Source organism: Echiichthys vipera (genome assembly GCF_963691815.1).
Source record: "Echiichthys vipera genome assembly, chromosome: 6".
Lineage (NCBI taxonomy): Eukaryota > Metazoa > Chordata > Actinopteri > Perciformes > Trachinidae > Echiichthys > Echiichthys vipera.
This window is the reverse complement of record NC_139831.1, coordinates 17,719,797-17,737,708: the sequence shown is the minus strand read 5'-3', so window position 1 is coordinate 17,737,708 and position 17,912 is coordinate 17,719,797. Positions and strand designations below refer to the sequence as shown.

Genomic DNA, 17,912 nt, shown 5'->3' with positions numbered 1-17,912 from the left:
TACTAAAATTCAAATGCAGAGAGACGTAGTGGGAGGAAACGTGGAAGAACAGGAGCCAGAACTGAACTTGGCCCAAACTGTATGTGACTCATTCTTTGCATAGTCAGACACGCTGTGATCTCAAACCTGGCTCAAAGTCATTACAGCAGGGAGGCCAGGGGGATGCAAGGCCAGGAGAAATAGAGAAGGACTGAGAAGATTAAAGTGTAACTTCAAATCATAATCCTTACACTATCATACACATCACAAAACTACTCCAAGTCCTTTGTTTTCTCTTTTAATTTCCGATGTGTCACATTTCAGAGATTAAGATCTGTGGTTCAATGATAACCTTGCATCTACAATACATTTTACCAAATCCAACCAGTTTCCCAATGCAACATAAAAAATTAAAGTTCCCAAAAAGTGAGATTTCCATGTATGTATGAATCAGGTCAAGGAGCTATATAAATACTGTGAACGTATAAAAAGACTTAATTCAAAGAGAAATACACAAAGCCTGTATTCAGAAACAGTGCTGTTACAAGTCACCCGCCTGCTGTAATGGTGGTCCACAGACGCCAAGAGCCCTGATGTGGAAAACCCCGAAATGCTGATCAATCAGAGCAAACTATGTTTTTTGGGAGGAGGGCTTAAAGAGACCCAGACCTGAGTGAATTTTTAAGCTTTTAAAGCATGTAAACTAGTTCTAGTAGAAACACCAATATGAACCTGGAAATGAGCATAATATGGTACCGAGCAGGGAGAAAATGAGACGTGTCAGGGGCCACCAGTTCTGCACACGATTCAAATTGCATTGACATGCATGACTTCTGTTATAGTCAGTCTAACTGTCTATTGGCATTTAAACCCAAGAATTGACGCCTGCACAGTATGCCTGTGTTGACGTTGACACGTCTATCTGTTGTTTACTAGAATCTAGTGTAAAACACAGCATTTCAGCCTGGTGTTAAAGTCCATTCGTAAGATTGTATTTTTTGATCTTTTGTATACTTTATTGACACGCATTTCTGATTACCAATGAATGCAGCATAAACAACAGTGACAAACTCCACCGACAGACCAACCACTGTCAGCAGCGTCACTAACATGGCGGTGCATTTGCATTTAGGGAGGGAATGTCGCCACAGACACGCAGATTGGAATACTCTGCAAAAAGGCATCAAGTGCTTTCATTAGTTGGTAATATAATCACTCACCATTGTTTTAACTCACTCTTTGATGGAGAGAAACTTAACAGGCAATTAAAAAAATAAATGAATAAAAAGGAATAAAGAAGGAATAAAGAAGGATTAAGAGATACAAGAAGGAGGTATATAATAGAAAAGAGAGGGAAAGATACTTAAATGGAGTAGGGAAGGACAGAAGAAAGCAAAAGGAGGGGTTAGCGTCTATGTATGAGCATAAGTGTACACGACACACAAACATGAACACACACACACACACACACACACACACACACACGATCACAAGCCAAAACACTGGGGTTCATCAGCTTGATTTGGAATCTTTACAGAAATCTCCCAGCGTTCTCAACGATGGTAGGAAATCGGGAGAAAGAGAAGGATCACAGGGAGATATGGGTAGTGTGCCAGGGAAGTGAACTAAGTTTTCTCTGGCGTCAGCACATCTGCTATGAAGAATGATCTATCTCCCTCTCGCTGCTACTGGATGACACGGCAGGAGTGGTAGAGCTTGCACATAAGCTGCTCTGTGACAACACACACGCAAAGAGCAGGGCAGCGGAGACATGCCAGCATGCTCCCTTTAATTGTCTCAGCATGATTGTGACCACAGCTGAAGAGGACACATTATATAACACATTGCACAGTTGCTTTCAACTGACTGTGTAAACCAGTGGCTCAATTATATCCATTACACGCTGGTCAGATGCAGATGATCCAACAGTAGAACAAACTAAATACTGGTAATCCCTTCTGTCTGGCTTGTCCCGTAAAACTAACTCTTTAAATCAACGCTGATCTGATTTATGTAGCTTCTGATGTGGTTATAATGAGAATATTAACATTGCTTTACCAAGAAATTGCATTATAAAATAACTTTTGTGTAATGTAATGCCAGATAAATCAAACTTTTTATAACATAACAAGGAAAACAGTTTACTGTCAATGTATTTCATAGACGCTCCTGGCAACTGAAGCATCACTAATATGTCCGGTTACATAAATGTTTTTTATGCACCTCTTCTCCTTGCTCTGCCTGGGAACGATTTTCTCTTCTGTCGACAGTTTTTTGTCCTCAAGAGCACCTAAGGTTACTGCATTTGAAGATGACTGAACGCAGGGCCTTTGCGTTCTTTTTATGATTAATGTTTTCATGGCTAAATACATGAAATACAAAAAAAATTGTAAAAAGTAAATGCAGGAAGCATTGATTTTTAAAAATAAATTACACTTTTCTTAAAGCTGGAATGCAGGACTTTTATATAAAATGAACATGCACTAAATTCAAGCCTAAATGGGTTCACACAATGCTGAATGTCACCAGGGAAAGCTCTCTGTTCATAGTAGGCTATACATGAGTTGTGGTGTCTAGGGTCTGTGGGGCCTTTTCCACGCTGGCACATGACAAGTGATGCGGTTTACGTCAAATAGCCAGAGCTATGGGGGGCAGGAAGGAGGAAGAGACAATAACGACGGAGCAGAAGCGAAGAGTAAGTCGAATATGGAGGAAAATCCAAAGACGTGTCCAGAAAAAGTTCCTGGAGTCGTTGCTCCAGATAAAAAATGATTTGTCGTTCAGAGAAAACACATTCGAATGAAGATGAAGAGCTCATCTGCAGGCATAAGTCATAATCACACATCACAAGTGTTACTGATGCTGCTGGGGGGTGACAAATGTTATGCACTGCAGGTTTGACTACAGCTATAAGTGTTTTGGATGCAGCAAACTCTGGTCTTTACTACTGAAGTGCTGCACTTTGTACATTCAACCATCCATCTAGTTTGAGAAAGTCACACTTGTTAAATTATAACATATTTAACATACCCCAAAGCAGCAATTATGTTTAATCCAAAGCATATTTAGCCAAGCAAATGATTACAGAACAATTTTAATTGGATAGCGATAGGGATTTTACATATGCCAAACTTAGGTTATGCGTTGACTATGTTTAATTCTTTGCAGTTGCACATGGAGGTGGTTATTAGAACTGTGGCACATGCTCATCTATTTTTGGATCTTAAGATGTGCTTTCCTATTTCTGTATGTGAACTCTGCATGTGTGTGTGTGTGTGTGTGTGTGTGCGTGCGTGCGTGTGTGTGTGTGTGTGTGTGTGTGTGTGTGTGTGTGTGCGTGCGTGCGTGTGTGTGTGTGTGTGTGTGTAAACATACACATGCACACATTAGTTAGAGTTATTCAGTTTAACTATACAATCATCAACCCTTTTAATAGAAAAAGAGACACAAACACACTGAACCCCTAAAACATTTGGGCTTCTAATCGAACTATAAATATTATTTAAACTCAATTCCAATCCGTCAGTGATCTAATATAACATTTTGCAATAATATATTAAGGATCAGTTGCTATATCAAATCATACAGATTGTACATTAAATTGCTTTGCATTCTATTAAATTGCAATTGATCATAGCATCCAATTATGAATTAAAGCCCATGTATTGGCATTTCAACATCTGGAAAGTAACTAAATCATGTTGCAGCAGTATACAGGGTGTGAACAGAGCCTGCAAAACCAAGAAAACATAATTAAAAAATATCAAAAGATTATTGCAGCTTTGAAAAATGCAAACTTATCCAGCCTGCACTTTGTCTTCTACCACCACTGTGTTACTGTTATTGCTCCATATAAGCATACACACTATTAAAAGGTCAGAGATCAACAGCGTGTGGACAACCACAGCATGACCCATCTAGATTTGACAGTCACTCCGGTTCATTGGGTGCAGTAAACAGCATGACAAATGTGTGTTTCCAGATCCTGCTTAGCCTTTAGTGGGCCTTGTTTTCTCCTCCCGCTCTACATCCTCTGATCTCTAAAACCATTCTACACTTTTATTCAAGCTAAATCTGAACACATCAGACTTATGCTACGAGACATATTAGCCAGCTCAGTGGGAGCAAAGAACTGACGACATAGAAAGATGAAGATGATTGAATTTTCTTGTCCTCCGCCCTCCCCACTCTCTAATAGAGATCCAACAGTTCTTAATCACATTTCAAATAAAATAAACATCTGTTACCTGTACCACCTGGTCTAAACCTACTGACTGCTGTCCTGTCCTTGATGCTCATGGCTAGTATTATAGCAACCGTTAAATGAAAAAGCACCGAGCTGTGTTTTATTCAATTAAAGTTCCCTAGGGTGCGTAGCGGCAAATGAACTGTAGCCTAACAAACTCCCACCACCACACATCACTCTGCTAATCAGACAGCAGCCATGGGGGCATACTCCATTTTGACAATTTTATTTTCACAATGTGGATGTCTGAGCTTTATTGCAAATGTGTACACAAATAGCAAGATATTCTTAGTTTGTGAAGAAAAAAATACATTTCTCTTGCTTTCAACCACATCACATGATGATGAGGACGGGGACACATCTGTTGACATGACCAACCCGTTCTTACATGTTGGAAAATACAGAACTTCCCCATTAACTAACATCACATATGAAAGTCCCTTTAAAAATATAAATTTTACCATTGCCTGAACCTAAGCCTACCCTGCACATTGAAAAGTGATGTCAAAGGGGTACACAAAGTGTTAAAAACATGACATTAAGGGGTCCTGAGTGTCCATCTGCGACGAGTTGGGAGGGAAAATGTGTTGACAGGACACATGAGTAGCTATTATAATTTTATCCATAATACTTTTAGGACTTCTTGTCTGTGCCTATACTTGTAATTTAGTTCAAAACTCCGGAAAAAGCAAGTTAGTGCACCTTGAGTCACTATGTCCTAGGTAAAGAATAAATGTCCAACACAATCAACACAGTCAAGAAGTCCTAAAAGGGCTATTACAAGAACAACTACTGAGCTTGCATGTCAACACATATCAATCTCCATGACAACTGAGTACTCTCCATCAGCTGATTAAGATCATGTGATGCATGAGTAAACAGACTTTCAGATTTTGGATTTCATTATATTTGATTTTTTCATATTTCTGGTGTTGGTAGAATTGTTGTCATAGCAATACAGATTTAATAGACAAATACAACTAAAAGGGCAAAACCACACACTTCCTCACTTGAGGAACATGATTACTCCTGACTGAAGTAGATGCAAACACACAACAAACAGAAAAAGGAAACTGCTGTAATAGCGGTGAATGCATTTGGCTCTCCAGAGCATTAATGTGAGCCTCATTCACATGAGAGGCTCCATTAACCTCTGAATCAGATTCCATAGTATTACATCCTCTTTACACACACATTACTACGTGAACCTACATGGTGTTTCAGCGAGTGGTTGCTCATACCGTGTAGAAGCTTTGACTTTAGAAAACAATGTAAATTTTACCGCTCAAGCGTGAACATCAAGGAATCTTCAGCGATGGCAGAGGCTCCCACACTTTTCTGAGGAGTGCCAGATTTGACATAGCGTGTGTGTGTGTGTGTGTGTGTGTGTGTATATGCATGCATGTGTATAGAGTGTGTTTGCAGCACTGACAGTAGTGGGAGGAAGGAAGTCACACGCCATCTCATCTTCCATGAGCTTCTGTCCCTTAGGTTGGCTGGTTACATAACTGATCCTAACACAGAACACTGGCCTCCTCCAGGGAGGTCTGTTGCACGTAATTGTAGTCACACTGTTGTACCTGCTGCTGTGTGTGAGCCCTGCATTTAAGTCTGAATACATGAACATTAAGTTGCTTATCATTTTTATTATTAAACCTTTATTTATCCAGGTATGTCCAATTGAGATTATAACATCTTTTTTTAAGGGGCGCTCTGCCCAAGATAGCAGTTATAATGTCTCAAACATATATGCAAACATGAAAACAAAACAGATATCTAATGTTTGTCTTATTATTGTTGTTATACGTTCATTGTTATACACTAGTCCAGCTGCTGCATGCACTCGTAATCAATATAATATAGTAGAATCCAAAATACAAATTGCACTACTTTCTTTACTACTGTTTTGTCAAGTAAAGACAGCTATATGATGTAATTATAATACCTGAATAGGTTCTCTAATGTACTATGTATTATACAAATACTGTTAATACACGAACCATATACTCAGTCTGCACATGATATCTCTAATGTTACTTAAACCTTTCTTTGAAGGTAAAATGTCCAAGATTATGATCTAGGACAGTGTTTTTTTGTTTTTGTTTTATTTTTTACATCAGATGGTAAAATATTTTAAATTTTAAGTTGTGAAGGTTAGAAAAAAGGATAGGTTGGACTAAAGATGTAAGAGTAAGGAGTAAGGCATTAATTGCAGATCTTGGACCCGATGCAAACTCCTCATTACACACTGACTCACCAAATTGACCTCCACACCCGTACTTTGCGCCACACTACGACTACTACAGCACACTACTTCCTGCATTGGCGATCATGGCGATTGTGGAGGTAATTACTAGAGACACTGGACTGAAGAATAAAAGCACATCATAGAGAAAATCTTTACAAAGAGATGTCATTCTTTAAAGGATTTTTTTTTTTTCTAGTCAGGTAATCATCTCGGGACTCTTGAGGGGTTCCGACCCCAGATTAGGACCACTGCCTTCCTACTCACAACAATTCCCCCCAACCCAACTAATGCAGGATTATCACTGTTCATCATAAATATGAAAAATACAAGGACACACACACAGTCATGTAGCAGGATTTCCAAATCAAGAGTCTGGTAATGAAAATATGAACACCCCATCTGAAGCAGCACAGAGTCTTAGTGCTAATCTTGTCAAAAGATCAAAACACTATGATCACCATGATTATAGTGACGCTCTCTCAATCACCAAGGCTGTAATAACAGTATTAACCTTCATCCCATCCATTCCCCTTCTCCAACTCCTCGCTTACTCACTTTTTGTCTCGCAGACGGACACAGACACACACACGCACACACACACACACACATACTGTGCGTGGGTCAGCGGTGGCTGCAGACTGGAGCAGAGGTCGGCCGCACCCTGCTATTATCCCAGGAGCCCTGCTCTGTTTAAAGGCAGCGCTGTGGCACAGTCAGTGATGGCTCAATGGAGGGCCTGCTGGGAGCTTACTAGCAGGTGAGGAGTTAGACGAGCCAGAGGAAGAACACACACAGAGGGAAGTGGTGCAGGCACATGTACAAAAACACACATAAACATTTGGGTGCACAAATGCTGTCACTCAGTCATGAGTGAAACAGGCAAGAAATACCCCACATGGGCACACACACACACACACACACACACATATGCTGAGTGTGGTAAAAAGCCAGTCGTGCTCTCCAGGGATAGAGCCAGTGGCCACAGAGAGGGAGAGGAAGCAGCTGGCTGCTGAAATACTTCCTAACACTGTAATTTCCTCCCAGAGGCACACCTGGGTCGGCACTCATTCCCACATATATACTGTGTGTGTGTGTGCGTGTGTGTGTGTGTGTGTGTGTGTGCATTTGTGTGCATTTGTGTGTGTGTGTGTGTGTGTGTGTGTGTGTGTGTGTGTGTGCGCGTGCGTGTGTGTGTTAGTGTGTGCGTGTGTGTGCATTTGTGTGTGTGTGTGCATTTGTGTGTGTGTGTGTGTGTACAGTGCACGCGTGAGAGTATTTTTGCAACTGTGTATGTGTTTGGTCTTTTGTGTGTGTATCTTTCTGCTTGGCTGCATGTGTGTGTACTTACACAGGAAATGTATACACTAATGCACACCGCTGATCTAAAGTGGATCCCTACTGCCCAATATAACACCCATTTTATTATATTGCATTACACATTATTACATACATAAAACACATGTTTCACATATAATGCAAGCTGTGAAGCAGATTGCGGTGTCGCTCCTTTGCTGATCTGAAATCAGCAGCAGCTGCCGCTACAATGTGGCCACAACTGAAAACACAGCTGATCTGAGACCAGTGCCCTGTTGTAGCGAGTTTAATTTGATGGTTACAAAACAAATTATTATAAGCTTTCTGTTAGGGAATCAAATAATACTGTTATTTTGATTAAGGAAATGGGAATTTAGAGTCCGCACAACACAGTTTGAAAACTTTTTTTTTTCAGGGGGTGAGGGAGGTTTTGGGTAGAGAGTACAGTTGGATACTTGAATGAACTTTTCCCACACTGAATGCTGTGTAAGTTGTAATTTAATGTTTTTCAATTGACACCTTCCCTTCCTGAATAGGCTAAACTTAAGTTTTGGACAACCCATATTTATCCATGCTATAATGGTTCTCTGAAGTTAACGGTTCCAAATTCCGGAGAGCTTTGGGTTTTTTGGTGCTAAAAATGCTCAGCCCCAGACAAGCCTTGGCAGATGACGTTGTTTACATAGGCTATATACGGCGAAGGAATTCCCCTCTACTAAAACTATGGATTAAGGGCTTTAAACACCACCACAAAGACACTCAGGACAGACGGCTCATGATAGCATTCATACTCTGGCTTACACAGCCAGTTTTGCTTTGGGGCAAATGGGAAGATTTAGCTGAAGAGGGAATATCTTGCCTCAGGGAACTTGGCTACATGATGAGAATTGAAAATAATCAGTGTGACAGTCAGACAGGTTGGAAACATGTTAACTGTTTTGTTACATTATCCAACAACTTTATTTGGAGGTAAAGCAAAAAGTCAGTAATCATCCTTCAATACACAGGACAACTGAGTAGCACAACTACACAAGAAGAACAGGTCAAAGATTATGTTAACAATGGACATTTTTGTTTCTATTTCAAAAAAGGTTTAGCCAACCTGGGGTTTTATTTAGAACATGTCTGACTGCTTGTGTTCCTCGACCAACCAGTTTTTATTATAACTTGTGTGAATTTCCCTTCAAGTTTGTCCACATGCATTAACAGCTTGTGGTAGTCAGCACCAAAGCAAAAATGTAAAGATGGTGCTCTTAGCGAAATCTCTTAAATAGGCCTCAGAAGGAGATCAGAAGAATGTCCCCTTTCCTTTTCAGATGGCTATTTGGGATTTTAACAAGAGGCATGCTGTACTGCAAAGTGTCTGCTCGGACCTCCTGTTTCATATTGAAGATGAGTTCAGGCCATATATGAGTGTGTGTGTGTGTGTGTGTGTGTGTGTGTGTGTGTGTGTGTGCATGCGTGTGTGTGTGTGTATGTGTGTGCGCTTACATCTCTAAGTGCTTAGTCACAAGTCTTCGGAACAAGGGAGAGCAAGTAGAAAGAAGTAGAGGAGTGTGTGTGTGAGTGTGTGTGTGTGTGTGTGAGAGAGAGAGAGAGAGAGAGAGAGAGAGAGAGAGAGAGAGAGAGAGAGAGAGAGAGAGAGAGAGAGAGAGGGTTCTCAAGGGAGCCTCCTTCATTTTTTGGAGAGAGAGGCAGACATTAAGCTACACTGACTAGCACCACTGGACTCTGTTTGACCCCCATCAAATTTCCTCTCAGCATAGGCCCGAGCTAACACATTCATTGGTGCTGCGCAACATGGTATACACCACTAACACGACAACAGTGACCTAACAACAGCCTGTATCGGCCAAGAAGAGCGAAGCAAAAAACAATACAGCACAGAACATACAAGAACAGCAGCACACGAGGGGTAAAACATATGATGGCTTTGTGCAGATGAATGGGGTCCTGTGTAGCCGCCTCAGTCCACCAGCTAATTGCAAACGCCTTGCCCCCAGACGCTGCAGGGAGCCTTTCTGCCTTGAGAACAATACAGATCTCTGAAATGTCAATGAAAACAAGTCTGCTGCAAAAGACTACATTCTGTAATACAATTATGTTACTTTCGGCGTACACAAGCTGAGTGATCCCTACCAACATGAAACATACAACAATCTAACATGTTGCTTCTGTAAAAAGGTGTAATCAGGATTATGGGAAAAAGCCCACTGGTAGTCCGTCTGTTTGGGCATGTCTCATAACCCTAGACATAACACTAGACTGGCACGCGTATACACATGCTTGTATACACACATTTGAATCACACACCCACACAGGCAGTCCAGTCCGGCTAGATAAAATACCAAACCCCGCCCTCACCGTCCAGCCTCTGAAAAAAAGCAAACATGTCAAGGGTTTGTTTGCGGTGAAAAGTAGCGAGTGAAGCTAAAACCCAGAGCAAAAAAGGGGAAAAGTCGCAAAGACCAAGAAAACCACAGATAAAAGGAGACCAAATGAAAAAGGGTTAGGGGATGAAGAAAAGACAGACTGAAGGATGGAGTTGTGCCCCGCCCTGCAAAAAAAAAAAAAAGAATGGCAATCTTTCCTTTTCTATCGCCACAGCGTTTAATTGACGAATGTGCCCCATAAATAATAAAGCTTGCTCCCTCCACTTAGGACATTGATTCACACCTGCTCAGCTTATGGTGTGAGAAACAGATCAATCTTGCTTGTTCTTCATCTCTTCCTTGAGCTGTTCTATTACCTTGCTAAATATAACTTCCTTCCCTTTGTCTTTAGAAAGGAAATGAGTCCAACATTCAATAGATGGATGTGAATTAAGCATGCTTGGCAAAGTGGATCTCCAGAAATGATTGATTGATTGATTGATTGGTTTTTACTTAATTAGCTAATGTCCCTGATTAATCTTCTCTGGGACCTTGATCTGGGAATTGTCTGAGAATGTGAGGGAATAAAAGGAAGAAGGAGAAGGGATTTGACTGGGAATAAAGTGTAAAAGGCATGATGATCTATAATGTGCTTCGTCTACAATGTGTCCAAGTGGCAGTGATATTACAGAGATATGATCTAACAACTGGAAGGTAAACCTGTGTTTACATAATCTTGTGGTCTAGAATAGCTAAGACAAAGAGAAAAAGGGAAAAGAGAAGAGAAGCAAGGAGAGAGAACCACATCAAATGCCACTGGGAGCAGCACATGCCTGCATGTCTGTCTGTCTGTCAGTCTTTCTGTCTGCCTGGCCTTGAAAATCCCAGCACTCAAAGCCAGACGACCACAGAACTCATGCCCACGCCATACGTGCACACACACACACACAGACACACACACAGACACACACAGACACACACACACACACACACACACACACACACACACACACACACACACACACACACACACACACACACACACACACACACACACACACACACACACACTGTGGCCTGTTCTATCCTACGCTATTGATCCTCACCCCACTCTTCATTAGAAAGAAAGATTCAAAGGCAACAAGGAGCAGTGAGACGTGTTGTGTGTGTGTCTGCATGTCTGTATGTGTGCGTGTAAGTGTGTTCAGAAGTGTAAATGTATGATCAAGGGAGTTGTGTAAGCTGCGTGTGGTTACATCCTGCGTGTGTGTGACTTTTCAAATAGGTTTTTTTTTAGAGTGCGCATGCTTGTGCTCACATGTGTGTATCTGTATGTACTGCCAGGTATCAGTAACAGTGGGAGCAGATCTGTGTTACTCTAATGCAGTCTGTCCTCACTGGGTGTTCCTATGGAAACTCTCTCTCTCTCTCTCTCTGTATATTATTAGACATTCTTGAGTCGACTGCTCAGAATAGGAAGACACAGATCTTATCTATCACCAAACACTCTTAAAAAGTGTTTTGTCTCGCTCCTGCACAACATGCCAGATTTGATTCTATGTGAATATTGGTGGTGATTAGTTGAGACGCAGACTTGCCCACAGGTCGGGGGTCACAATTGATTGACTTGTCGGCATCGGATCAATCACTGTGATTGGGCAGTCACTTCTACCGGCACTAGCCTGAGGCATGAACTGCAGATATATTTTCCACGCGAGCCCGGTTGTTAAACAGTACAGCTGACTGTACTGAATATCCTGTTATCTGCTAAATATTCTATTGTTTTTTTATTTTATTTCACCTTTTCAAAAAAGTGCTTGCTTGATAGCTGCAATCATCTCATCAGTGGAATCCACCATGTTGTTTACACCATTGACATGTTAATACTGTATGTCTATGGTTTACAGTAAACAGTCGCTTCTTGCTGCGTCACACTTAAATCCAACTCAAAACCAACGCTGACTGGACTGCGAGTAAAATACAATGGAGCTCGCAAGATCAGGATGGTCCCATGAGGCTACAAAATGAGCGGTATCAGAGAAAAAGCCAGGTACATATCAGTATATTTTCACTTTTTTCAAAACCATGGCAAAGATGGATGCACATCCTGTCTGAACATCCAAAAGGGATGCAGGCATCACTTCACAGCGCTTCTGCATCCTGTCTGATCCTGGTGTGAAGCTTGAAGATGTCTGGGTGAATCTCGCCGATGTTTCTAGTCATCTTGATGCACACTGCTCTTTCGAAGTCAATCCAATGCAAGCGGCGACAGTGTGTGTGTGTGTGTGTGTGTGTGTGTGTGGGGGGGGGGGGGGGGGGGGGTTGAGGCCAGATACAGAATTTATCAATAAGGAAAAAAGAGATGGGCTTCCTGCCCCTTTTTTGAGTTAGTTCATTTAAATCATGTTTGACAAAATGTAGCAGGATAGCAGATTATTTTTGATATACTTTAAAGCATGTCTGGAGGAGGACATTCATATTATTCATCAAAACTTACAATAACAATATATCTCATATATGGATAATGTAGATGTAGTATTTTCTCAGATGGATGTAAATGTCTATAGCTATATTTGACATTAGTGTCACACTAATGCAAGTGCTACCTACTGAATGAAAGCACAAGATCTGTTATTTTGTCTTATTTATTAGGTGTTGCAATGGATCATATGTGTTGGTATTATGATACAGCCCTTCCTGTTCATGCACATTAAATGCCTCTCCCGCTTGAAACACACGTTTCTATGTTTTTCTAATTTTTGTATTTTTTACACTTACATCTTACTACGGGGAGTTACTGAAATAGAGCATCAGAAACATTGGACTGAGAATTTGACATGTCCCTTTGGTTTATCTCAACTTCCAAATTGATCAAACTCAAGTATTACTTACCTTGAAGCATTGAACCTCATTTTACTGCATTGAGGTTAGAGATGCACCAACCCTTTTTTTCAATCTGATACCGATACCTGGGCTGAGTGTATCGGCCGATACCTGATCCCGATCCGATCCTATTGTTGAGTGAATGAACTGTATACCTTGGCACGTGTGGAAGGCATCAGGCTTAAAGGTAACACATTAATACAGATATAAATGTACTTAATATTATTTATAACAAATAACAAAGTGTACATTAGAAGCAAAAAGAAATATCAGATCCGGGTATCGGACCGGTGCATCTCTAATTAAGGTATTAGTTTTTCTAATTTTATTATAAAGAAATAATGTTTGAGAGTAATAAGAGGCAACAATTGGATTCCTATGATGGAAATAGAATTTTAAAACCTATTTGAACACATATTCGTCTCATTTTCCTCTTATCCTGGAGTCAGTTCACTGTGTCAAATAATGATTCCTGTAAAATAATAGCCGCACTTGTTGTTTCACTTCATTTATTTCATCTGTAGAGTGGAAAATGGAGGCAGACACAATGAACCAAAGACTTAAGTGCCAGCTGTTAATTGTTGAGGCAGCCAAGGCAGCGTATAATTCTATAAAAGTTACAGAGGGTGCTACCTTACCAATCAAACACGTGTGCCACCATATGTCTCTCTTTTCTCACTGGAAAATTACAGTGAAGTGACAGCAGGATGTGTTTGAGTGTGTGTGGGTGTAATCATTTTGACAGCGGGGTATGCTCACGCTGTGACTCGCTGTCTTTGCATACAATAGCTTGATATGATTATACAAGCAGGTGTGTATGAGAGAACAATGGTTTAAGATACTCCTTTATTTCAGGAGTAGGAGCCTCAAATTTAGTGTGGACGATCAGGGACTCAGCTAACAGTCAGTGTCATTAAATCATTTCACATGTCAAGTAAAATTGATACGATGGAGTTAAATTAAGCTGCAAAGTGTGCAGCATTCAGTGAAGGGTGTGTAATAGTGTAGGATGGCACAGTTGGAGCCACAGACTGACCTCTGGAGTGGTAGTCTGCCGCCGTGCTGCTGATGGGCGCTTTCTTGATGGCTGAGGAGCGATAGACGATGTGTGTCCTCCCTCCTCCTCCCTCCTCCTCCTCCTCTTCTATCACTCCGACGCCCCTCTCCACCGGCTCGATAAAAAACTCCTCTTGCTCCATCCTGATCATACCGGCCTGAAAGAGAGTGTGGAAAATTAATTGGATGACACGAATACTCGTAGGTGAACTCTGACATCATGTTAATGTGTGTCAGTCCCTCATATAACCACATAATGCCTGCACCTTCTCCCTTGTTTGCCTCTCACTCCCTTCTCCATCCAGCCTTCACATCCTCCCTTGCGCTGACAATTTGAAGACAGAAATAGCCTTTTTCTGTACTCCACTGCTGTGTTAGGGGCATGCTGGGAGAACAGAGGAAGAGGGGAGGACAGCAGTGATCCAACCTGGGGAACCTGCTGAGGTCCAGAGTGACACCTGGCATCTAAAATGGCCCACACAACCGCAGGAGATGAGACTGTTCCACTCCCATCCTGGACTAACACGTTCTGTCAGGTAATTCCCCGCATCCAACTTACAAACACCAACACACACACTCAAACAAACACACACGAGAATGTGCACAGGCACAAACTCAAAGGGAGAGAGTGAGGCAGTTAAGTGAGGGGAGAGACTGCGAGAAGTTAAGAAGCGTGCGTAAAGAAAACACACGCAAAACAAAAAGTTCAGATAAACAGAGAAAACAGGCACTGGGAAAATTGCCCATCACTCTCTCTTATTCCATCTGTCTGTTTAAGACAACTGGTAATTACCAAGGCAACGCACTGCTGTAGAGAAACGCCATGAGGGAGAACAAACAGAGAGGATGGAGAGGCTTTGGAGAAGGAATGCAAAAAGAAAGAGAGCGATTAATGAATCAGAGAGACATCGATGCGATCAGCGCTTGTCTGCTTCTCCCTCTGCTCGAGGGGTGGGTGAGAGAGTTGAAGAAAGAGTGGACTGGTTAAAAGAAAAAATGCAGTGTACATTACAGAGGAATGTGTGATGAAAAGCCGTGCGTGGATCAGACTGCAGAGTTTTACTGAAAGACATAAACGCCACCCTGGGGCACAATGACCAGCAAGAAACGGCTGACTATATGAGCCTATTACATCTGTGGGAGTATATATGTATCACATTTAAACTGCAACCTGAATTAATATAGTGACAGAAATGTACTGCACATGAGGACAGGTGTACATTTATGCTTTCAAACTATATAAACATATTTTAGAGATGGATGGATGGAAATATATATATATATATATATATATATATATATATATATATATATATATATATATATATATATATATATGTAAACCACAGAAACGATCATATGAAACATATTTGGCACCCTTCAGCATGTGAAGTGTCTGAGTTGATGGCTGGTGGCCTAACATGCTTCAAACTCTGCTTAGAGAGAAGGTCGTGGTTACACACTCCGGACTTTACCCCAGAGACCTTGGTTCATGTCCCGTCTGAAAGTGAAACTTAAGTCACGTTAGCAGACTTTCTTATTTTAACCCAAACCACGATCTTTGTGAAGCCAAGGGGTTCTGACATGAACGTGTTGAAGCAGTTCACATCATCAAAATTCAATGTATCTGTGGTTTGCAGGAACGTACAATGCCAACAGTTTGATCTTCTGACTTGCGCTATTTCTGCTCCTACCTCTGTCTACCATGTTTATACACCACCTATCATCTGTCTGTCCTGGAATCCTTTTCAGTTTTTTCTATTTATATCCTGTAAAAGTGTTTATTTAGTTTTTTTCTCATTCTCATTTGTTTTAAAAGTGGGGAAGATGTTTTATCATTTGACTCTCGTCTGTTTTCATGTGCTTTCTTTAAGTTGCAGTGAGTTGAGCTGTCTCAGCTACCTATAAATAAAAATGAGTTTGTCTTTTCGCATAAATAGATAACAGATACAATGTGCATTATTCCTTTGAATCTCTCAAGAGCCGACTGTGTGAGGTGTAGTCACTGTGAGAGAACATCTGTATCCATGAATCATCTATAATAGTAAGTACCTGCATGGAGCCTGAACATAACAAATATGAGGTTCGAATTTATGAGAGCACTTTGACACTAAAAATCTCTTATTTTCCTATTTTCCTACATAATACTATGTATTGAATCATTTGAGCTCAAGAAAATGGAGAACAAGAACTTGTATGCTCCTTGAGTTCCCCAGAGAGGCTGATTTGAAATGGATATTAACAAAAGTGCCCCCTCAGAAATGAAAAGGTGCTCTTTCTCTTGCCTTTGCGCTCACCCTCTGCCATTCCCCTCTCTCTCTCTCTCTCTCTCTCTCTCTCTCTCTCTCTCTCTCTCTCTCTCTCTCTCTCTCTCTCTCTCTCTTTCTCTCTCACACTCTCTCTCTCTCTCGCTCTGTCAGTCTGATGCCCGGAAGGATGTCGACAAGCCACTGACCTGCCTTCTCCATCTCACTCTCCCCTCCCTTTTCCCTTCTTCCTCCCTCCACCTCTCTCTCCCTTCTCATCCCTCCGTTTCTCCGAGCCGTGGTGCGGCATTCCAATCGGAGCTGATGAATCTGCGATGGTGCATGCATTCCCACCCCAGAATACCAAGCAGTGGGGAGAGGAGAGCCGTGTCAAAGAAAAAAGATGACATGTGGGACTGGGAGACATGGTTGGATCGATCGGAGCCAGCACAGTGGGGAGCTGGGGGGTTTTGAGAGCGGGGAAGGAGTGAGGGAGCTGAAGAACTGGACACGTACTTTGAAAAGCCTTAGTATATAAAGCATTGGAGAGTATGCACACATTTTAATAGTCAGAAGCATTGTCTTCATCTCCTCTAAAGCAGGAGCAGCCAAGTCTGTGTTTAGGGGATTACAGGGAAGCTTGTCCAAACACTGTCCAGAACAAGTAAGAGAAATTCAGATTTCATCTGTAGTATATCCCATCAGCCTTTATGTGACAGTACCAGTGGGGGGTATTCAAAGACAGGGTAAAGGGCCACATGGCGATAAGCTACATGTAAAGATTAACCATGATGACACATTGATGGAAGGGGTGTGACGCAAAAACGATCTGTATCTGGTTGGAATTTACAAAAAAAGTAACTTTTTTCTCAGAAAAAAAGTCTAACTACTGTACGGAAGCTGTGCAAAAACTTGGCTATTTTTGCATGCACTTTTAAGACAGCCCCTAACTTTAGCTCGTTATTTTCCCATCTACTGTCAAGTCAAGATGTTCACCGCTCCGGGCGTCGATGTGACAGCACCTGGGCAACATCAGTCAAGCTTATCTTTCACTGCCAAAAAAATACTGCATGGTAAAAAAAAATGATGATGAAATTGTATTGAGCTGAATGAGGTAACACAATGGTGATTAAGCTCTACAGCCCACTGATGAAAGCCCTTGCATTCTTAGTATTATTAACTGTGTCTCTGTGGTGACGTTCCCGGGAATAATCACGAGCGGCGCGCAGTTAGTGACCATATTTCATCACCCCAGCGGTTGATGGTCCGCCAGAGAGGGTAGATGGAGCTAACGCAACAGACTCGTTCTTCATCTCACTTGTGCGTGAAGTGGGGTCTGTTTTTTCTGGTGCCTGCTAGCATTGCAGGTAAATGGTCACTAAGAAGTGCTTTTTAAAAATATAATTTCTCTACCTCATTCATGGAAATGTATCCCTAATGTGAATCAGTGTAGAAGGTGAGCTCGATTACACTGAAAAGTAGCGGTGAGATGTTTGTGGCCAATTGTGTCAACTGGATGATGGGGGAAAAAAACTACTAAAAATCTGTTGGTTGTATCTGTTCAAAGC

The 17,912-nt window shown here is 41.4% G+C and overlaps 1 protein-coding gene across 1 annotated transcript in view; it reads right to left on the bottom strand.

Annotated features, from left to right (window-relative positions):
• LOC310948225 (A disintegrin and metalloproteinase with thrombospondin motifs 2-like) overlaps positions 1-17,912 on the bottom strand; it is a 124,495-nt gene that overhangs the window by 50,062 nt on the left and 56,521 nt on the right. Inside the window, exon 3 of the mRNA XM_083915271.1 lies at positions 14,079-14,256. Within this exon, the coding sequence (XP_083771397.1) occupies positions 14,079-14,256 (178 nt within the window). The remainder of the gene's footprint in view (positions 1-14,078; positions 14,257-17,912) is intronic.